The 23,774-nt window shown below is 38.0% G+C and overlaps 1 protein-coding gene across 1 annotated transcript in view; it reads left to right on the top strand.

Annotated features, from left to right (window-relative positions):
- Window positions 1-1,036: 1,036 nt before the first annotated feature.
- bmp1a (bone morphogenetic protein 1a) overlaps window positions 1,037-23,774 on the top strand; it is a 69,500-nt gene continuing 46,762 nt past the window's right edge. The window contains exon 1 of the mRNA XM_057356121.1: window positions 1,037-1,206. Within this exon, the coding sequence (XP_057212104.1) occupies window positions 1,062-1,206 (145 nt within the window). The 5' untranslated portion in view covers window positions 1,037-1,061. The remainder of the gene's footprint in view (window positions 1,207-23,774) is intronic.

Here is a 23,774-nt window from a genome sequence, read left to right as displayed (position 1 = left end):
GCTTAAAAGCCCTACGTTTGCAATATGTTTTAGCAAACTATGGTACAGAAGACAGAAAAGTTATTGATGACCATGATGGCAACATTCAGCTGAAACAAATTTCATGCTTGCACTCTCCCACTCGATGAACACCAACTTCTCACAAAATAATACAACATACTTTTTGTTAGTATTGTGACAAATGACAGAGTGTTGTTTGTGCAATGAGACGCCAACAATAACATTAATCATTGTGATATATTTGTAAAGCTGACATAAAATATTTCTGCTGACACTTGTATTCATACTTTCAACTGGGGCACCACTCAGCATGTTGTCTTTCTACTTTATCTAAAATTCTTACAATTACTTTGCTAATCTGTATTTTATGATTATTATGCATGCACATAAATAATAATGATTTAAAAAATGTAACCTTTTGCGATGACAAAGGGGTGCTGGTAAAAAGTGACCAGTAACCAAACATTTGAATTTCTCAGTATTAAAGTGCATCTACTTGTATCCATTTTAATCTTGATGCTGGTATTAAAAATGAACGGACACGTACAGACAATATTTCAATTGTAACAGTTTGGCTTTTGTCAGGCCAAGAAAGTGTTGTGCTGCTGTACTGAAGGTCTACGTGCGGAACGTCCACTCAAAACGTGTTAAAAACAACACGTGCTAATGACAACACATTACCACATGTTGTTGCTTTAAACGCGTTCGTTTGAGACATTTTCTCCAAAAACGTGCTGAACCTGAACTTTTAGACAGTATTAAAACGGACAGGCGGACAGTGAACACAGGATGCACACAGTCAGCACAGAGTTATTTCACAAAGCCGTGCGAGAAGCGCCAACACTTCTCTCCTTGCAAAGTTTGTTACCTGTGTAACTGGCATTGAGCCCGTCGGCGCATATCACTGCACCGCTATGGCAATTCGCGGAGGCAGAGCCGTGCCTTTAAACCCGCCCTCGAGAGGGATCTCATTTCCCCTAAACCTCCCATTCTCCTCCCTCCCTCCTCCCCCGATCATCTCTCTCCGTCTGTACCTCTATTCCAGCTCCACTATCCCGATCATGGACCTCGCAGCGAGGTGCGCGTTCCTGCTCTCAAGCTTCGCCGTGCTCGCAGCGCTCGATTTGGACGCGATTGATCCCGGCTACTATGTGGAGACCAGCAGCTCCTCAGACGTGATCGACTATAAAGATCCCTGCAAAGCTGGTGAGCACTAGAGTCATTTCTTTTGCCTGCTTTTATTGATGCACGCTTGCGCGAAAGCCACGTAAAGCTGCCGCGATCGCGGTGCGAACTCTAAACTCTGCGACCAGATGACAGCGGAGCCGCGCAAAATAAACACGCGATTATCAACAAGAATATACTTTGCTGAAAGTGCAGATGTTGTTGACACAACGGTGTCTCAGAGATTCCGCGGTGTTTTGACATCCGACACGAAATTATTTACCAGGTGCCGTTTTCTTTTGTCACATCCCAGCCGGAAAGTTTTTCTTCGTTTTTTTATCTACGCGCGGATACTAAACATACGTGTAGTGTAGTCTCCACCGCTTGACATGCGTTTATATGAGGTGGAGCGCCGTAAAAAAGTATTTACAAAACTTTTCGTCGTGATTGGGAAACGATTTCAGGAAAGTTGCCGACTGTGTTGCTGTTATAGCAAAGTTTATTTTTCGATATATCGTGCTTTACGTGTTTGTTTGTGTGTGTGCGTGTGTGTGTGGGGGGGGGGTATTGTTGATGGACACCCCTCGTTGCCATGTCACTGTCCTAAATGACGTAGTGACCGGCCGGTTCGATTTAACTGCTTAAGGTGCATTATGTCATGCAGCAAGTTGATGACGTGGTTTGTTTCCTCATGACGTAGATTGTTTCCTCATGAGGTAGAGCACAGTGACACAACAGAGCATTTTCCCCCAAAATGTTGTACTAGCGTACTGTTTACTGTATAGTATGCCATATACATTGACTGCTGCATGCTATTTTTTGTAAAGTGTGTTAACTTGACACAATGTGATGTCATGTTTTTGTCACGTGACCTCATTACACGTACAGTTAAGTCAACAAGTGGTGTCCCGTTTTCATTTCAGAAAAATGCACTTATTTTGCAACGAGTAAAGAGAAAATGTAGTCATCTGACAAACTCATTTTGGCATTTTTTTTGGCCATTCGGGTATTCCTAGCATACAAAAAACACGAAAATCGTATAGTGATATGGAAGCATGCTCTATTAAATGTAGCCCGTGTTTTATGCCAAAACAAAATACTTTGTTTAATGTCCCCAATCTACCGGCTAGACCAGGCTTGTATATCCACAAAGGATAACTGTGGGATACTTGACCTGAATTCAACCAATTATGTATTTTATAATTATGGCTTGGTAGCTCCAGGGAAGTAATTCATTCTTTACATCTCAAGAGAAGCAAAGACGATTTTCTCATTTCATGTTGTCAGGGCAGGTGCCCTTATTTTGTAGTTAATTGAGATTCACAGCTGTTTACTAAGAAGAAATGGCCTGACAAGTGGCACAACCAAACATTGAATGCTTTAACAGGCAGAGGCAACTAATGGCTGGAATACACTACAAGACTTTAAAAATCTGAACAGATTTGTTTTAAACTGGACATCATACACTTGCAGAATTTTTGAAAGTTTCAGATAGAAACACACCAACTGATCAAAGCTGTGCAGACTGGCACAGACTTTCTGCAACAAGTCCAGACTGAAAATCTGAGCAAAATCTGAGCAAAAGTCTTGTAGTGTATTTTAGCCTTAGGCCAGTCGTTGACCGATTCCCCGCAAAAGTGTAGAGACACTGTGGGTCTGTGCCGCTTTGCTTGTTTGAGCATCATGACTAGTATGAAATGTCAACGTAAGCTTAGCCCATGGTGTGAGTTTAAGTATGGGACTACCTTTTTTAACCATCCAATGACAGACAAGGGGAGTGTGCTAATAAGTTTTCTGTGAAGCTGCTTTACAACAATGTACATAGTCAAAAGCGCTATAAATAAAATAAAATTTGGCTGATTTTAGAGAAAATTACAAACATTGAAATGTTTCATATACGATTTACTTAATAATTATGTAAAAGAATTGGTTCTAGCAAAACTTGCCTGTAAGTCTCTTTAGTCTATGCTTTGTCCTATAGTCTCCCTACAGGAGGAGATCGTGAAATCTGTTTTTGATGTAATACCATGAAAAATATAATTTACCTTTGGCTGAAATTGAATCTAGGAACATTTCAAAACAAGTCAAAATTTCAAAGAGTAAATTAAATGTAATCTTCAGTTTCTAGTGACAATGCAATTGGTTTCCATTGTTTTGCCACCTGCATGGATGTGATTTGATGGCTCCATTGGGTTTAACATGAGCACTGTTAAGCGGATGGATTGAAGTGAAACCAAGTTGTTCCAAGCTCAATTCAGTCTCTCTCTCTCCGGGGTCACTTAGGAGACGTGTCAAATCTCAGGGATCTTGGTCTCTATTAACTCGTCTGGTGCACCGCTCCTCCTCCTGTCTAACTCCCCTTTCTTTCATCTTAGTCTTTTTCACTCTTTCAGGTCGTGCTTTTTTCCTTGTCCTCATTTGCAGCTGAATAAGGCCCTTGGCTGTTCATTTTTACATTTTCACCCCTCCGAGAGACAGACTTTTCTCTTAACAAGTGGCTGTAGGACAATAACACAGCCCACCAGCTGAAATTGGTATTCCAGGCAGATTAGGCTGGTTGACCCCGCAAAGACTCGGGGGGCGTCGATCTCATACGAGGATTAACTTCCTGATTCAGGCTCTCGAGCGACGTTAAGATGCCGCAATTCTGTTTTTGTGTGCGAATCCTTGCTATCGCATTTCATGCGTCATTCAAGTTAGTTTAGCTCAGGGAACTGCCTTTGTCGCAATTTCTCTATATTCATGTTCTTTTTTTTGGTACATTACATTTTCTTTTCGTCAGAAGGAAGTGAGATATTTACACAAGTTGCTGTGAGTCAGAGTTTATCAGTCAGTATGACACGAGGCGCAGAATGATTCCCATCCTTCACAGATCCTCCCAAGTTCATCTCCTTCACTTCATGTAAACAAACACAGTTATGTAGTACATCACTGTTAAACATTTTAGCCTCTGATGTCATGAAAGTGTCAGGACAAACTGTTTTCGCAAAGTGACACCTCGGAGGAAGTGATGCCCTTCATTTAGGATGTGGGGAAATGAGATTTGCAGTTCTTGAGGAATGCAATCAGTTAAATCAGTTATGTATCTTGCTCTCTGACCCCGTTGGTTTGATAAACCGTGTCAATGGCTCAGAAGAAAGCTTGTCTTTCTGAGCAACCTCTTCCATTGCTGTCAGATCTGAGTGGTAGAAGGGGAACAGGGTTTGGGATTGGTTCTGGATGGGGCCCAAATGGCCCAGCTGTAGCTTACATTATATGAGTAGTGTGGTCTGTATGTACAAGGGATGAGTAGGAACACAGATGTAGTGCTCCCTGTTTACATTTACTTGTAGTGGAACATTCACACTGTCCTATTTTTGTCAAACCGGCTAGCTGCGTATTAATCTGTTTAATGCTGTTGTTTTGGCCTAAAATATGATTAATTTTTTCATTATTTTCATATTAGGCTACATACAATGTTGAACCGCATAATCAATATTAAACAGATTTTTTTAATAACGAAGAGCATTTGCAATTTTACCTTTATAATGTGGTGTTATTTCAAGAGAAATGGATTGTGTATGAAAAATTAGGATGGGCCGAGATTTTATCTTTCAGGAATTGATTGGATTGTGAAAAGTGGAGCCAGACAATGAATATCCTCAATAAAATTATATATAAACAGGTATTTTGTTCTTGGTTAAAGGGACAGTTCAGTCGTGAATTACTCATCCTCAAGTTGTTTCAAACCTGTGTACATTTCTTTCTTCGGTTGAACACAAAGAAGAATGTTAGCAACTGAGATTTCTGGGTCACAACATTACTACCATAGTATATTTTTGTATATAATTTTTTTGTTCTGTTGTTTTGAAAAATTTAGGAAAACAAACAATTGTGGGGCACCTTTGACTACTATTACATTTTTTTCTACTATAGTAGTAAGTGATGCCCCAGAAATCTCAGAGTTGCTAACATTCTTCCAGATGTCTTTCTTTGTGTTCAACAGAACAAAGAAATGTATACAGATTTGGAACAACCAGAGGGTGAGTAATTCATGACAGAATTTTCATTTTCGGGTGGACTATCCTTTAAGAGTTTATAAAACCCGCATGGTCTAGTTTATGAAAAGAAAGTCGTTTCAAAGGCAGAGAAAGTTCTTACGTTTTGATGAAAGATTGAAACTTTTTTTGTCTTTACAATTAATGTGCATAGATGCACATTATCCTTAATTAAATTTTGTCTAGATTGGGAAAATCAGAACTTGAAAAGCAAATTCACTGTTTGTACATTTGCTCTCATCTGTTTTACACAAGTTCGTAATTCATACACTCCATGAAATCCACCAGACAACAAATATACAGGCAAACCACAAGCTCTCTGCACTTTTAGCCGTCTGTAGCTGTTTTTTTCCCCCAGCATTGGTTTTAATAAAGCACTCTTTGACCTGATTCCCTGTTGCACCGCTCACCCAGAAATGTGGTGGTGCTTATATTCTTTCTCTTTTCTGAGTCTGTCTCATAGCTCGGCATGGAAAACCACAAGCGCAGTTCAGCTAGAGCTTCCAGCCGAGCACAGGACTGTCATGCGTGCACGGCTGGTGACATCACGCCCTCCCCGCAGCTCATAGAAACATTTTACCTTGGGGCGGATTGGTTTTTTGATATGAAACCGAAGGACTAAAGTGTGACTGATTTAACATAAAGACATGTTTTTTTTTTCAATTATATGTGATTACATCTAATTTTGTCAGAAAGTAATGACATTCATTAAAGGTGATGTCATTTTATAAGTAAACCATTTTTAGGTTGATTCCCCTGAAATGTGTAAACATTGCAGCTCGATGGCTCAGTTTGGTTCAGCAAGTGTACTGACTAAAGCAATACGTTTAGTTCTGTTTGTTCTGCCAATGGCAGATGGAAACTTGATGGAAATGTTAGTATTTCCGTTTGGTGATGCTAGCGCAATTCTTTTTTGGCACATGATTTGGGTGTCAGCTAAATGATTAAATCCATGACAAAACGATTTGGAACGGTTTTAAGAAAAACATCTCACAAATTTTAGGAATCTTAGGTTCTTTTATAGCAAAGTGAAGACATGCTATAAAAGTGGAGTTTTTTAAATGTGCAACCTGGGAAGCCTCCCGGGACGTTTCTGAGCATCCATCTAGATAAATTCTTCCGTTTGTAAAATGAAAAATGAATGAGTGCCAGTCACGCACAATTACTGCACGCCTCTCAGACAGCGAGGTTCTTTCACCTAAAGGGATTAGAGAGCGATGTTGCGTAACATTGGTCTGTCAACATTATTTCCATAATCCAGCCTCGGAACAACAAATGAAAAAGTTTAATTTCCAAGACCTTGTTTTTCTAAGCTTTAGGGTTCACCTAAACTCTCAAAGCCTGGCTTATCGCAAACAGACATTTAAAACTGTAACCAGCCCAAACATTTCCCCTCAATTCCCTCCCCTCTTGCCCTCTGGGTAAAGATCACAAAAACCGAGAGATAGATTGATATAGCAGCGTGAGAAGAGTTCAGCGTGCCTCCAGACTGTAGGTCATTCAGTGCATGCCAGCACGGGCCAGTCCTGCAGCCGTTTGTGTCTGTCTGCCAGCTGATGTGACTGCTTCTCATTCAGACTCATCTGGCAGCTCAGCCTTCACTCGTACATCATCCTAAACCACGTCTGAACTCTTTTCTGCCACTGCTTTTGTAAATCATTGAGGTTAAAATTGAACTTTCACTCCCTGCTATGTTATGGAAGTTGCTTTGAAAAGATGGAGAGTGTCATTTCTGTTCTCAAATGGGTTTTATTCTGTTCAACTCATGCCATTGGTTGAGCCAATGTTATTGTGTCATGCGGATGACGGTGAAATCAATGTTTTTAGACAAATGACTTGCTTATAGTTGTCGCTACATTTGAAAGATTAAATAGGAGACGGCAAAATTTCACCAACTACATAGTCCCTTACAAAATTAACCATGTTTTTTTTTGTGGTACAGGTGTAGTAACCATGGTTTTTTGGTGCATTGATAACTTGAGGCAAAACCATGATTTTACTAATTGTGATAACCATGGTTTTACTACAGAAACCACTACATTTTTTTGGTTTTAACTGTAGTAAAACCATGGTAAATTTTCGTAAGGGGTAATTTGCAGCTAAACTAACTATTAAGTTGATGAGAAATGAGAAAGTGATAAATACTCTAGTAAACCATTGCTGTCTTGGCTTAAAGGTCCAGTGAATGAAATTTAGCGGCATCTAGCGGTGAGGTTGCGAAATGCAACCAACGGCTCACTCCACCTCTCCCTTTCGAAGCACTGCGGTGGCTGACACAGGACTAAGATGTCGTCACGTTTTCTCTTCTTTGCAGAACGAGATAACGTATTTACGAAAAGCATTCGGTAGAGCAGTTTGTCCACTTAGGGCTAGTGTAGAAACAATATGGCTAATTCCATGCAAGGGGACCCGCGGTGTATGTAGATAGAAATAGCTCATTCTAAGGTAATAAAAACATAACACTTATGTAATGTCTTTATACACCTCTGAAGAGGTAGTTCTGTATATTATATTGCATTTCCGTCAATAGATCCTTCTAAATATTGCACACCTTTAGCTACTGTAACACTTGTGAAGTTGAAATAAAGTTAGTAGTATCCTTGCTTTTAGTTAGTGACTTCTCAAAACCGCAGCTATGCTTTTAATAATGTTTAAAACAGCAGACTGAGCCTGTCCGCTGACTGTTAGCACACAGCTGGAGTTTGTTTGACTCAGATAAGAGAAGGTCAGAGGAGGTGAGAAGAGCATGGAAAAACAACACATCTGTTTTTGATACATCTGCCATTCTAAGAACCTATATGTTTTGATTTTGCCTCTTAGGGCTGAAAGAACTTCCTGTTTCTCTGTGTGATGTGTGCTGCACTTTGTGTACACCACTGCCTGCCACCCCAAAATTGTCTAAATAACAGAGTGCGATCCAAAAGTTAATTCGTATTTTTTTTCATTACAAATTATATGATCTGCTATGTCCCTTTTTTCCCCAATGGCACTGCAACTGGTGTGGACTTAACAAATTTGTGCAAACCGGATGATTCATGTTATCCCAGCATGATTTGAGAACATTCCAAAATGCATATATGCTTGAACAGAAGTAGCGAAATTGGACCTGTATGAGATTTAAAGGGATAGTTCACCCAAAAATGAAAATTCTGTCATCATTTACATGTACAGATTGTACCAAACCTGTATACATTTTTTTGTTCTGCTGAACACAAAGGAAGATATTTAGAAGAATGTCAGTAACTAAACAGACCTCATCCCCCATTACCTGCCATAGTAGAGAAAATAAATACTGTGGGAGTCAATGGGGGATGAGATCTGTTTGGTTACTGACATTCTTCCAAATATCTTCCTTTGTGTTTAGCAGAACAAAGACATTACGGGATCTGAGGATGAGTAAATGATGACAGAATTTAAATTTTTGGGTGAACTATCCCTTTAATATCGTGTCGCCAAAGTGCTCACATTTGAGGGGTGACATGTAAATAATGCAGAAATGTAAATGCATTATAACTTTTCTATTTTAATATTATTACCTTTTCAAAATAATTATAAGATTTTTAGTCAGATTTTTTTATGTAATGTCAAACTTTTGCACCTCGATGTATGTGTCCCCGTTGGCAACAGTACTTACAGTCAGCTTCTAAATGTACCAAGTTCCTAAACCAAGTGCACATTGTACCATATCACTGACCTGCAGATCAAATATCTGTTCTTGTGTTTGAATAAAGTATAGCACACTTATCATTCCTCTTAGGATGAATCGCTCTGTTGCTTTCCTGATTTTTGTAAGTCGCTTTGGATGAGCAGACCATCTTGCACTTCTGAAGCAAACGAGTGTTGAATACCAGAGAGGGAAGATTCAGTCACATAATTCACTAGTACAAGCCTGTTCGTCACCTCCGGCATTACAGCCCATTTGTTCACGCAATGACACAGTAGGATCCAAAAAACAACACGAGTCCTCTAGATCAGTGGTTCTCAAACTTTTTCGTTGTAAGGCCCCCTTTGTGTAGAGTGCATCGCTTTGCGGCCTCCCAAATAAAGACTTAAATTTAACATTTGTATTTAAACAAAAAACATATTCGGTTATACAATGCTGAAACATCAATTCTTTTGTCTAGTGGTCTTATTTCTCTGATGTTTGATTGCATAAAATCTATGATCAATTTCTATATTTCATAAAATGCCACAAAATCTGTGGCCCCCTGGATCCATCTCGGGGCCCGCCCAGGGGCCACGGCCCCCAGTTTGAGAACTACTGCTCTAGATGTCTTCAGCATGTGTGCATAGAGAGCGAGAGAGCGTAAACGAGAGTGCGTACGGATGTTTATATACTGTATGTGAGGGGAGAGGTTTTTATGTTTATATATGTGCGAGGAGAGGTTTGTAGGCCGTGGAGGTGTGAGCAGCAGTGAGTAATGAAGTGATCTGAAGAACAAGGCATTGCTTCCTTAGGGAAATGTTTCAGCAGGCTGGAGAGTGTTTCCATCCTGTAGGTGTTTCTGTGTGCAGCGAGCGGCTCTCGTTTTGGCCTGCTCTTGGGGTCGCAGGTTAACCTTTATTTTAGGGATGCACCGAATGTTCGGCCACCGAATATATTCGGCCGAAAATAGCAAAAAACGCATGTTCGGTATTCGGCCGAATATGTGAAATGGCCGAATAAATTTTACCGAACATGACTCGAGAAACGATCAACTAGCAACCAGCGCAGAGAGAGAGAGAGAGAGAGAGAGAGAGAGAGACGTGCGCTTTATTACTGCCGAAAACATTTTGGCAGCGTGTGTGTGGAGCATTTTAAGGTGTCAGAGAAAGACACAGCACGGGACTTGCCGCACGGAAGTAAATTTCCGAATGAAAGCGTCTTTACCGGTCGGTAACTTTACTTCAGACGGAAGCGGGCTGTCTGACAGTAGCCCCGCTGCTCGCGACACCCTTTGACATCATACAGTGGTCGCACGCACACAGTCCCCTGTACTAAACAACTTGTCAAAGTATGTTCTGTGCATCCCGGCCACGAGTGCACCAGAGAACAGTCAGCTTCTGTGGGCGGAGTTTGGAGGAGAGACGTGAACTGATATGGTTGTCAGTCAGCATCAGTCAGAATTGCTTGCGTTCGATGTTTTTTTTTCTTAAAATCATTTTGCAACGTAGCCTATAATAATCCAACAGTTTTAGTTTATTCGTATTTTTAGTTTATAGGCCTAATGTGGAATGACACTTTTTAATGAACTGTTTTGTTGTAGGGGTACAGAGTAACTTACATTACATTCTTTTACCAGTCAGTTATAGGCCTAATTAATATAGGCTATTAAATTTTTTGTTTTAATGTATTTTGTTTTGCTCAATTTTATATTAAGTTGTATTGTATTTTATTGAAAAGCAAGACAAATTTTTAAAAGCAAATTTTGACTATTCAGTTTGTGCAATAGTGAAAAAATAGCTTAATAAATAGAAGAAATGCAAAAACCATATTCGGTGTTCGGTATTATTCGGCCTTCGGCCAAGTGTTTCACATCATGTTCGGCTTCGGCTTCGGCCAAGAATGTTAGATTCGGTGCATCCCTACTTTATTTCTGTGTTAGCACAGTCTCACCAGCACTTTACCCTAGAGAACAGCTTTCTTGCAGATACAGTATGTTCCCACATGTCTATGTGCATAAATTACAGTAGGCTATCAATAGCTGCGTTTACATGGACCAATGTAATCTGATTAAAAATCCAATCCGAATGAAAACGCTCCATATAAACACGTCAATCTGATTAAAAATGCCCAAGCCGATTGAAATTTCAGTCGGATTGTAAGGGGTGGTTTATGCCGTTTGTAATAGGACTTGATAGGACATGTAAACACTTGATCAGATTGAAAACCGAAGTAGGAAGTTGTGCGCATGTGCAAAGAAGACGCTGGCTCGTACAGACGTAAGGGCGTGTGACGCACGGAACGGAGCAGCTTCTGCTAAAGAAACCAAAAACCATAAATCTGACAAAGCGGTACAAATATCCATATGCTTCTCATCTCTAAATCAACATATTAATGTTTCTATGCATTTAAACTGTTTCCCTTGAGTGAGTTTTTAACAGCAATTTCTCCGTTCCTTTTTAAAACACGTTTTTCATTTATATTCGTAGTAGGCTACTAAACATTTATTTTATTTATCGTTTACTTACATGTGCTTTGGAATGATTAACTGTTTTTACCATGGTAAGTCACTGTAACAACCTTGCTTCATTGATATGTAGACATTATTTTGCGTTTATGAATTGTACATTATTATGCTGGTGTCTGTGACATAAAATAAATACATCTGTGCTTACAACATTGTTCGAGAATATTAGGTTACACTTTATTTTACAGTGCCCGTGCTACAGTGTAATTATACATTTAAGTACTGAGTAATAAAAAGTAACTACGTGTACTTACTATAGGGTTAGGGTTTGGTTCAGGGTTAGTTACATGTAATTTTGCATAATATATAGTAAATACTATAGTAAATACATGTAACGTGTAACAAGGGCACCGTAAAATAAAGTGTTACCGAATATTATAATGATACCCGCACCGCACCGCGCCCATCTCTGTTTATAGCGTTAATGCTGATATATGAATCCGCATATTATCACTTCGAAAGTTCGGTATTAGCTGTTGCTAAACATTTGTTTTGTTATTGTTTGCCTGCAGACGCTCTGGTGGGTCTTGGTAGTTTTGTCATGGTAAAAGCGCATCGGATGTGCTCGTGCTTCATTGGCACGAGACATTACTCTGCCTTTATAAACTGTAAAAATGTTTCGTGCCGTTTGTAAAATAAAATATACACAACATGTGCTTTGAAACACTGTTTTAGTGGGTATTTAGGTGAACACTTGTGCAGTGTGCGCATGTCAGCAGATTATATCAGATTTGAAGCTTGTCATGTAAACACGCACATCACTTAATTTACCTTTCATGTAAACACTACATTCAGATTGCACAATCTGATTAAATTCAATCCGATGTGTCCTTGTAAACGCAGCTAATGTAATGTTCCCTCTTACATTCTCAACATTGCTGCAGAGGTTTCTAGACTAAAGGGACCCATATAAAAAGCACGATTGTAAATTTGATAAAGGTAGCGACTGTACTAAATTTACAGTGCCTTCATTTGTCAAAGGGAGCTCTGCTGATTTCAGAGAAGTGTTCTTGTAAAGAAGTTCACAAAGAGTATGTTGCTTTTACATAGTCTTTTCAGAGTAAATATTTACGATACACAGTTGAGTCCACCCATTTGTTTTTGTCCTCTTATATGACTTAGAATGTCTTTGTTACATTAGTTGTAGGTCTGCGCAATATAAAGAAATGAGTGAAATGTCACAAATGTGAAGATCGCAGAGATTTGCGATATCAGATTTGTTTGTTTTTATGTAATGCAACTGTAAAACTCTTTACTTTCAGCTTTCTTTTCCCAGTAAGAATGTGAAACGTAAATAAATATTTATATATATTATATATAAATATATACAGTATATACTGTGTATGAATGAATGTATGTATATATATATTATATTATAGCTGAAAAATATGTATCAATGTAACTTTCATGAAGTAAAATCACTTAAAGCTTTCCTTCTGCTGGAAAAAATAGTCAGACCCTGATTGACTGTGAACAGCAATAGAATGTTTCCTTTACAATGCTAAGGGTGGTTGCTAAGTGATACACTGAAAGGTGAAGCGGTCATAGCTGTGTTTTATTTCTAATAAAGCACAGCTGTCGACCAGTCAGAATCGAGGATTGGAACTAACATCGTGTCTGCAAAGGCTTGGTCTTAATAGGTTTGTTGTGTTGCCTTGCGCCGCATCTAGTGTGGACAAAATTTAAAATGATAATGGGTTTTAAATATCAGTGAAAATTACAGTACACATAGTAAATATCATAAAAATTAAGACCTATATTAACTTAATAAAATCTTTTAAAATGTAAGTGATTTTTTTTAGTTGGACGTATACAAAATGTATCCAAAATCCAACAGTTAATTTCTCTAACACGTACATATGAAGAGTTTGGTTCCAAAATGAGATAACTCTGTTTTTAAACATTTTCAAAAATTATGTTTTTTTATTGTGCATTCCAATTAATATCAATCAAACTGCAGTAGGTTTGTTTTGATTTAAGCCACAATAACTAAAAAAATACAGCTAACTAACACAATATAACATAATAAAACATGATTTTTGATTTTTTTTAAAAAGGAGTATCTCATTTTGGAACCAAACTCTTCATATATTATTTACGTTTATTTAATGAAAAGAAATGCAGTATGTGTGTGTATATATATATATATATATATAAACATATATATATATATATATATATTTAAATGATATATTTTACATCATTTAAATCGTGCAACTTAAATATGTATTTTATCGTGTTATTTAGCATGTTATTGTATATTGTTTTTTTTCAACACAATTTTACGCCATTCCTACAATTTGATACTATTTTATGAGATGGCTAATTCGTATCAATTCATGCAATTCTCATTTGTACGCTTTGGTGCAATTTGTTTCTATGTGGGGCTTTGATATTTTTTTCTAATAGTACATTTTTGTACAATTCACATCTTACAAATGCATACATATTAGCCACCTCTTGGAATATTTACAAATTCCCACGACATCAATCTGTTTTTCTATATTGTGCAACCCTAATTAGTTGATATATTGTTTTTAAAGTGGTCATAAAAATAAATAGCTTAAATGTCATAGCTTGACTGCTTTAATAGCTACATTCTGTTAGTAACTTCTTGTACCTAGTTACTTTATCAAATGCACAGAGTAGCTTGTACCTTCAAAAGGTGTTTTTACAAATGAGCTCGAGTAACATGGCTAGGCGCCGTGTATAGCGTAAGTGTTTTGAAGACTTGTCTGGCTGTCTTCATTCTCTGAAGTTTTCAGCTAATTAGCTTCATAAGTCTTTGCACATTGTCTTCTAAATAAAGAGGAGCACTGTGTGATGCATTAGAGAGAACAATATGTTTTGTTGCTGGTGTGAAACAATTACAAAAACCTGGGGAGAACACGCTCTAATCATCTTTTTCACACCTAATTAGTCACGATAATGAGAACGCAAACTGACCATAAAAAGCGGGTGTTCATTCGCTCACCGAGTCAGCGACACCTTACCAACGTTATGTAGTTTTGAATAATTCCACCCTAATAATTCCACCCTGTCGCTTTGTCAGTGACTTCAGCTGCAAACAAATGTTTCGTGACCTTTCACATGTATTTAAACTCAATGCATGTTGTTTGTTTCCATGCATATAACCCGTTTGAGGTTCAGTGCAGAGTACTTAGGCTACTAGGTTTAAAAATGCAAATGTAATGAGTGGTTAAGTGCTCAGGTGGTTTGTTGCCTTCAGAAGAACCGTTATTTACACATTCAGTCTCGGATCAAAACAGACAACACCAAAGATTGGCTCGCACAGGCTGTTTTACAAATACTAAAAAGAAGACATTTGGACATAAAATTGGTCATATTACCAGCGTTTCCATTCACCAGGTGTTATAGATGTGTTAAAGGAGTTTGGTTGCCGGTTGGATCAATAGCTCTTTGTAGACTCTTTGTAATTGGTTTGTTATAGACAGACTGACCGCAGCCACTGTTCTGACCCCCTGCTACCCTTATAGCAACTGTTTTCATTTAACACAGACATGCACGTGTTTGTGTGTGTGCTTAGTGGGGTTTAATAGGGAACATGTAGCGATAGCTGGTGAATATGTTTACAAAACATTCTTTAAATATACAGGGTCTTGCAGCTTTTGCGTGGGTTTAATCTTTGTTATAAATGCCTCTTGATAACAGCATTCTTGTCCTGACTTGTTTGAAGCGCGTACCGCTTTGTATTTTTATATAACTCCATACTTTTATTCCAACATTTTGCAGCTCAAATATATGCACATTTCTAGAGTTAAATGCGACATACTATAATAATATATGCTAATAATGCTAAGCACCCTTTTTAATACGTTCAACCTTAAATGTCCAATGTGTCATTTTCTGCCGGATCTACTGACAGAAAAGCTATGTCTTCAGAGGTGTATAAAGACCTTACATAATGAAGCGTTATGTTTTTATTTCCTTAGAATGAGCTATTTCTATCTACATACACCGCGGGTCCCATCGCATGGAATTCGCCATGTTGTTTCTACAGTAGACCTAAATGGACAAACTGCTCTACAGAGCGTGTTTCGTAAGTGCGTTAGCTCCTTCAGCAAAGAAGCGAAACATTCTTAAATCAAAATACTATTACTTGACGAAAAAAGTGACATAAGATATTTGGTCTTGTTTTATGAAAAATAATATAAGAATTAGGTAAGTTTATTGTAAAAACAAGCAAAAAAATCTGTCCATGGGGTGAGAAAAATAAACTTGAATTAGGTACTTGACAAAAAGGTCAAACTAAATTTTTGTTTAAGTTTTCTTAAAGTTTATCTTTCTCACCCCATGGACAGATTTTTCTGCTTGTTTTTACCATAAACTTACATAATTCTTACATTATTTTTCATAAAACAAGACTAAATATCTTGGGTCACTTTTCTTGTCAAGTTTTTTTATATTGATTTCAGAATTTCTAGATAATTTCACTAAAAACAAGACAAAAATGCTTAGTAAGCATGTCATTTTTTGCAGTGTAGTCCTCTGTCAGCCTCCGTAGTGCTTCGGGAGGGGTTGAGTGAGTCGTTGGTTGCAATTCGCAACCTCAACGCTAGATGCCACTAAATTTCATACGCTGGACCTTTAAACTCATAAAGCAATGTTATGGAGTCTTTGTCAAACCAAACAGACACTAAGCAGCTCTCTGTAATGGGAATATTCCCAAATAATCAGAGTCAGCGACTATATGGCGAGTGCTTTGTGACTGAATGTGCTGATTAGGGCGCATGATGGACGACCTGTTTGCTTTCCAAAAGTCAGGCACCTCTTTGGCCGCGTGCCTTCTGAAGTCTCATTCGCTCCGGCTTTCTCTGTGTACAGACATTTGAAGACACATCCGATCCCCAGCCCCCACTGCACTTGCATCAAACTTTCTGCATCCCTGGCCCCCCCTTTGACAATCCCTGAAGGCAACACAGCTTGTTAGGGAATAAACCCGCTTCACCATGGGTTTTTAGTCTGTAGTCTGGTCTAGAACACAATCTATGATTAACTCTTTGAAAAAAGTAACTCGTGGCCTCTGTGGCCTGAGGTTCAAATTGCAGAGTCAGGAAATCAAGGTAAGCATTTGTTAAGAAGCAACAGCTGGAAGTGTTTTTACAGGAGAGAACAGTAAAAGGGATCTGGTGTTTATGAGAACCCCCTATCCTCGTGATCCTAACACAAGCAGTACCACCATCTAAGTCTGTCCAGAGAAAGAAAATGGTTTGTGTTTCAAGAAAAGACCATTTCCTCCAGGGAAATGTCCAGTTGTTACTGGATTTGTATGTACTTGTATTCAATTCCCCTGAGACTCTCAATCAAGGGAATAACTCTTACCAGAATGATCCACAGCTTGTTTTTTTATTTGTTGTATCAAGGCTAAGGGTGTATTTGATTCCGGTTTGATCTATTTTCAGGACTTGAAACCCCTGCTCTAAATCCTCAACCTTTGGACACCAACATCCTCTAGACCTTTTATTGTCTGACTGAATCTCGTGAAAACATGTCAATGTCATATTTCACCACATAGGTGAAGGAAGTCAAGTAACAAATTATGTATGCCCAAAAAAAATAAGATACTGTAGAATATTGGATATAGGAATATGGATTACAGTGTGATGAAAGCTGACATTTTGCTGGCATTTAAGTAATATAAACTTCCCATTATACTAATACTTCTGTCTTTTCACTATTCATTTTTTACAATCTTATTCAATCCCTTCAAATATTTGTATTATAATATTTTTTTCATGACAGTTGTGCATTTTTCTACCACATTCTATTTACAGTGAACTGGTTGCATGTTCACTTCTGAGTTACAATTTTACTTCTTAATAGTGATTCTATACTACTGTATGAATGGAGAATTGGGGTAAAAAGTACTGTAAGTAAAAAAAAAATCAAAAATAATAAAGGAACGGTTCACCCACAAATGAAAATTCTGTCATCGTTTACTCACCCTTGAGTTGTTCCAAATCTGTATAAATGTCTTTGTTCTGATGAACACTGAGAAAGATATTTGGAAGAATGGTTGTAACCAAACAGTTCTTGGCCCCCCATTGACTTCCATAGTAGGAAAAAATGACAATGGTAGTCAAAAGTGCCCCAGAACTGTTTGCTTTCCTACATTCCTCAAAATGTCTTCTTTTGTGTTCAACAGAACAAAGACATTTAGACAGATTTGGAACAACTTGAGGGTGAGTAAATGAAGACAGAATTTCATTTTTTGCGTGAACTGTTCCTTTAAGCAAAATAACATTTCTGGAGTTTAATATGACCTATGCGTTTTCTTCATAAGATTCCATCAATCCTCTTAAAAACAGTAATAAGCACCGTTTTAGAGGTTTAAGCAACATTATTTACCCCAAATCAACAAGTCCCACTGTGAGTGAATTGTATTGGCTCGTTGATTTTGCATCACGTAGTAAGTGAAACTACGTGAGGGTCTTTTCTGAGACCAGCCTTCAGCATCTAATAGACAGTCTATTCATGAATGTGAATCGAGCGTTTGCATTTAAGTAGGTGACTGGTATTATAATGCGCAGCGGGCTTGTAGTCTAATGTGCGTCTGCATTAAGACCCCTAGGCTGTGCTTTCCCACTGCTTACCTCAAAGATGCTGAAGGGGGAGAAATCTCTAATTTTGTGGGTGGTAACTTTAAGACCTGTCTAGACCTCACATGTTATACCCTCAGGGCTTTGAATAGAAACCAGTTTTGGTGAAATAGGTGCCAAACTGGCTTTTGTTAATGAAACTGCTGTTGTATTTGGAGGTGATTGTCGAGACGGGCCAGGCAATGGAAAAAGGCATGAAAGTAAAGAAAAAAGCTTACCCAGCTGGACCTGGTGCTGCAATGCCATTAAAGATCCTCTTAAAAGTATCAAGGCTAAGCCTTCAAACCTAATCAATCTACAACAGAGCTACCGTTGTCTTGTTTTAATTGTATTTTCCTTCCAGCTTCACAGCAAAATCTGTCTGGATGCTTTGATTGACAGGTATAATTGCAGAGCTTAATAGCACTTTACTATCAGTTTGTGTTTATGTGGGACAGTGTATTATTAAAATGCCTTGCAGACATAGATGAGAAGGTAAACTTCATGACTCTTGGTTGTTTAGTCTATTACCTCGGAAGGCAGAGTTATACCAATATTACAAAGACAGACAAATAGATGTCTGAAAAGATCATTGTTCATTTGCATACATGCATACATACATACATATATAATGACATGTTTTTGCGACCTTGAAATGGTTTAATTTGTGCTTTTTAAGATGTTCATCCATATTTTGTTATAATACCGTACTTTCTTTATCATTTAAGACTTTTAGACATTTCTTCATTGTCTGGGCAATATCATAAAAATACTGAATGTGATAGCACAAGTATGCCAAGCATCTTCTATTTGATGATGTCAGTTTTACATTAAGGAGATGTTGCTACAAAGTTTAACATTTACAACTTTTTTAATGTAAAAGGTATTTTTGCTTACATGTTTTTACTCAATAACAGACGTGTGGAGAATGTGAACGTTTCTGCAATGTATGTTCATGTGCTTCTTGATTTTCACTTGACTTTCTTGACATCATTTTTACGCGAAAAACATTGATCAGGTGAATTGAATTTCATATTTTTTTCAGTCATTTTGTTGCTAACCTATAGATAATGTTGATGTTTTTGGTTCCAATTATTGGAACCCACAAATTCCTCCCAATTGCATTTCTTTGGTTTAAACATCAAATCCAGAGCATGCATGGGTGCTGAGGTTGTTTTGCAGCTGTTATACGTCTTTATGTTGAACGCCAAACCTCAATCTACCACCACGCACTTCATAAAAATCACCACCTCTCGTTTCCTGTCATCATGTATAGATCGCTGAAGTTCATCAGTTCACGGCTCTTATGTTCTGACAATATCTTTGATTCCTTAAGGCCCTGTGTGATGAGATTCTGTCGTTCTTTTATCTCAAGCCCTACGCTCTGATAAGATTTTCTCATTTCAGTTTATAGAAAGCATGAGGATTGGGATTTTTCCGGTGAGGAATTCGAGCTAGTGAGACGAGGGATTAAAAGGGGAATCCCTCGGGGACACAAGGATAAAATGTGTCGCCACCACCTCTGGACGAAGAAATCAAACAAGGGAGGCTGAGCTGCTATAAGGCACTTGTCCTCACTAGCCTTGGCTTCTGATGGAGCACATTACACGGTAGATTGAGAAAGCTTGTGGAGATACAGAAGATTGTGTCTTTTTCTTTGGAGGGTGAAATTCAGAGTCTCTAGCTGCGCGGACGCTAAATTTACATCTGGCTCGGTCTGTGTGTGCCATGTGTCGCTGGCATTCTCCCTTGAGACAGTGTTGCTGGCATTGGTGCCTTCGGAGTCCAGGTTTGTGAGATCAGAGGTTTGTGGCCTAGCAACTGTTTGTTTGGGTTTCAGTCGTAGCAGAGATGGGGGCTTTCTTTCGTACGATTGTTTGGAGTTCCTTTGTACGCCCTAATGCACTTGTATACTCTGAAGCCTTTTAGCTTTGTCAGAAAGCAAAATATAGCATTCTTTATATATTTGTTTGGAGAGTCATGTTTCGTTTCAGTTGTTTATGTTTTGCGGTGTTAGGACATACCCTTAAAGATCGGGTAACACACGCAGTTTCTGCCAATCTCATATTCATCTTGAATGAATATGCACGTACATGCCGATTGCCAACAAAACACAGACGTATGACTTAGTTTGACTTACCGCGTGCAGTTCATGTCCGGCATCTTTTAGCACTGGAATCGCGCCATCTATCAGTTTAAAACGATCTCCAAATCCAGCGTTATATCCACCTTTTATATAACATCCATCACTGAAATGCCGTGAACAAACAAACACACAACTTCTCTCACTATCGAGTAACGAGCTGCAGCTGCAGGCCCACAGCGCAGCCAATTTTGATGGTAAGCGGGTTTTCCTATCGCTCGTCGGTTGGCGCGTGGGCAGACTATTTCTTTCGCCTTGCCGTGCTTTTCCGGGAGAATTGCCCAATAAAAGGAATAGGATCTCTGTTACGAAACAGGGATCAAGAAAAAAACTTTCCGAAACAAGTTGGAGTGCTGGGGGAGTGTATCAAGCGCTGAAATACTACGTCATGCGTCCAGCTCGTTTTTTAACAAGTTGACCATGTTAAGCATGAGAAGCCAGCACGTTTAACAGTGTAAAGAAGTCAGAATGCATGAAATTATGCAGAATGCATGTTACCCGATCTTTAAACGCTGGCATTAAATCTTTGTGCCGTACCATTTGTGCTATGGAAATAAAAGATAGCTAAACTAGTCTTAACAATTAAACTTGATGATTAAGACAAATAGGTTTTCACCATGATTCTTTATTTATCATGATATTAAAAGGCTGGAAGAAAATCCAAAGTTTTACGACGGGTTGTTGTGGTGGCGTTTATGTTCACTGCTGCTAAATCTTGTAATTACAATAATTCCAATATGACCTGAAGGCAGCGTAACTTTGACTTAAAGTGTTTCTTGGTGCAAATGAAGCATTTTTATATTTTATTGTTTTTTTACGAAAGAGTAAAACGTGTCTGTCTGCATTCATTATCACTGGAGTTTCTCATATAACTGCTGACATCTGGTAACTGGTTCTTATGAGAACACCTCTGGACAGCTTTTCAAGATCTCATAGATTTATTAAAACATGATGTATGGCATCTTTATACCTGTTGTGTCTTCCCCTTTTATCTGTGTCTGAGTTTGGGAGAGATGTTAGTTTTAGCAAGAGAAACGTCACGTCTTGGCAAGTTTGTATCAGATCTCTTTTCTTGTCTGATCTTGTCGGGGGAATTTATATCTATGTTTTGGTCAGTTTTAGTCTGCAGCCTCATATAAAGTAATTTACTTAAATTCCTCTGTGTCGTGACTCGTGTATAACAAAGACAGAGAGACTAACATTCTTTTTTATAAATACCATAGCATACATCATTTTTAAGGTTTAACGGATATCATTTATTGTGTGTTGTTTTACTGAAGTAAATCCCATAGATTTAAAGGAATAGTTCACCTTGAAAAGAAAACATAATTTACTCACCCTGTCATTTTAAATCTGTGTTTTAATCTTAAATCATTTCTTTCTTCTGCAAAACACAAAAGAAGATATTTTGAAAAATGTTGCTAACCAAAAACCGTTGGTCCCCATTAACTTCTATTGTATGGACATAAAACCAATGTCAAGGGGGACCGACGGTTTCCAACATTCTTCAAAATTATCTACTTTTGAGATGAAACTCTATTCTTATTTTGGAGCTTCTTGTTAGGAGGGTTTCACACTGCCTCTCATGGATTGTGGTTGTCTGTGTGGATGTACTTTGAGAAGTAAAACCCTGTTATTTCAGTGCTGTCAACCGTTTTTAGTTCAGCCTGTTTTTAGAGTTCAGTGAAGTTTGTCTGCAGACGTACGAGAACAGACCGGATATTCAACAGTGAGTGTCATAATGGCATAAAGAGATAATTGTAGTAATTAAAAAGTTGTACAGTTTCCTTTTACTTTTATATAAATAGTGACAGTAACTGTTTATGTTGTGCCCCTACAAGATATTTTTATTCTCAGGTAGTGGTATAATGTGTAGCACTAGTTAAGGATACCTGTTTTGAAAACAAAATTCATTATTTTCATTTTTCATTATATTTGCAATAATATGGAAATTACACAAGGGATAGTTGACCCAAAAATGAAGATTCTGGCATCATTGTTCACCCTTATGTCGTTTTAAACATGTATGACTTTCTTCTTCTAAAAACAAAAATGATATTTGAAGAAAGGGAATCGCATTGTTTATAGCTTTAGATATAGCCATTTTATAATAGATTTTTTAAAGGAATTGTTCACCCAAAAATGAAAATTCTGTCATGAATTACTCACCCTCGAGTTGTTTCAAACCTGTATTGAACACAAAAGAAGATATTGAAAGAATATAGGAAACTACACAGATCTTGGGCACCATTGATTCCCATAGTAAATTGTATTGCTACTATGGTAGTCAATGGTGCCCCAGAACTGTCTGATTACAAACATTCTTCTAAATACCTTTTTTTTGCGATCAGCAGAACAATGAAATTTATACAGGTTTGAAACAGCTTGAGGGTGAGTAAAAGTTGACAGAATGATCATTTTTGGGTGAACTATCCCCTTTAAAGTATAAATAGTTATTTATAAACACTGGACACTTAATGCACTCACTGGTCACAACATGTGACTCATCTTAGCTGTACAATAAACATAAACTGAGTTCTAATGGACTGTGTTTGTTTTGGGTGAAAATCAAACTGCTTTTTCTTTTCCAAGTGTAAAAGAGCAAATTATGTTCTTTGGAAGTTAAAACATGGTGTTTTGTAGTGTTGTGGATGTCGAACCTGTGCATAAAGTATTGAAATGTTTAACGCAGAGGCAGCAGACTACTTGGTGAAGGAATAGTCGGCCTTATTGTCCTGTACAGGAAGCTACAGGTCACTGCTTCACTGCCCTACGGCCTCAGGCTGGGTTATTAGTGGGCTATAGGTCTTTTTGATCTGTTCCTGTCTCTCACTTTCACACACATCATGACAAAACACACACATGCAAACGCATACTGGGACATTTTCATAAAGGAGCAAATAACCAGCGTTACGAGTCTCGTAAAATGTCTCTGTGTTCCTTAATTTCTCCTTTTCAACCCTCATTAGGAGAAAGAATGTGCTCTACTTTCCAGGTGCTTGCTGACTTTACAATGTTTAACATTTTCTTGCCAAAAGAAAACAGCAAGTATTTGGATGCCCATTACCAAAAGCTCACTCCATTGTAATTAAGGTGTGAAATTGTGTTGCAATGTGTTAAGGTGTGAAAAAGTTGCAGACACCAACAAAAAAGTTTTCATTTGCATTTATCATTGTAATATCTTGGTTTTTGGACATGCACCAGGGGAATCTTTGAATAGTGATATATACATTTACATTTATGCATTTGGCAGATGCTTTTATCTAAAGCGACTTACATTGCATTATACTATACATTTGTTTTCTAAGCATGTGCAATCCCTGGGATTGAACCCATGATCTTGGCGTTGCTAGCGCCATGCTCTCACCACTGAGCCACAGGAAAGCTATATATAAATATAGTAGTAGTTGTATTACTGTTTACCATTGCTGCACCATGAGATCCCCTCACTACATGGGTCAGAAAGAATGTCTCAAATCTTGTCTATATTAATCTGAATATTGGAGTTCTGCGTGCCTACACTCTTAAAAACAAAGGTGCTTCACAATGCCATAGAAGAACTTTTTTTGTCTTAACTGGTTCCATACAGAACCTTTAACATCAGAAGAACCTTTCTGTTTCTTAAGTAAGAAAGAGATGGTTCTTTAAAGAACCTTTGACT

The sequence above is a fragment of the Triplophysa rosa genome, linkage group LG17 (genome assembly GCF_024868665.1).
Source record: "Triplophysa rosa linkage group LG17, Trosa_1v2, whole genome shotgun sequence".
Lineage (NCBI taxonomy): Eukaryota > Metazoa > Chordata > Actinopteri > Cypriniformes > Nemacheilidae > Triplophysa > Triplophysa rosa.
This window is presented reverse-complemented; position numbering and strand designations above follow the sequence as displayed.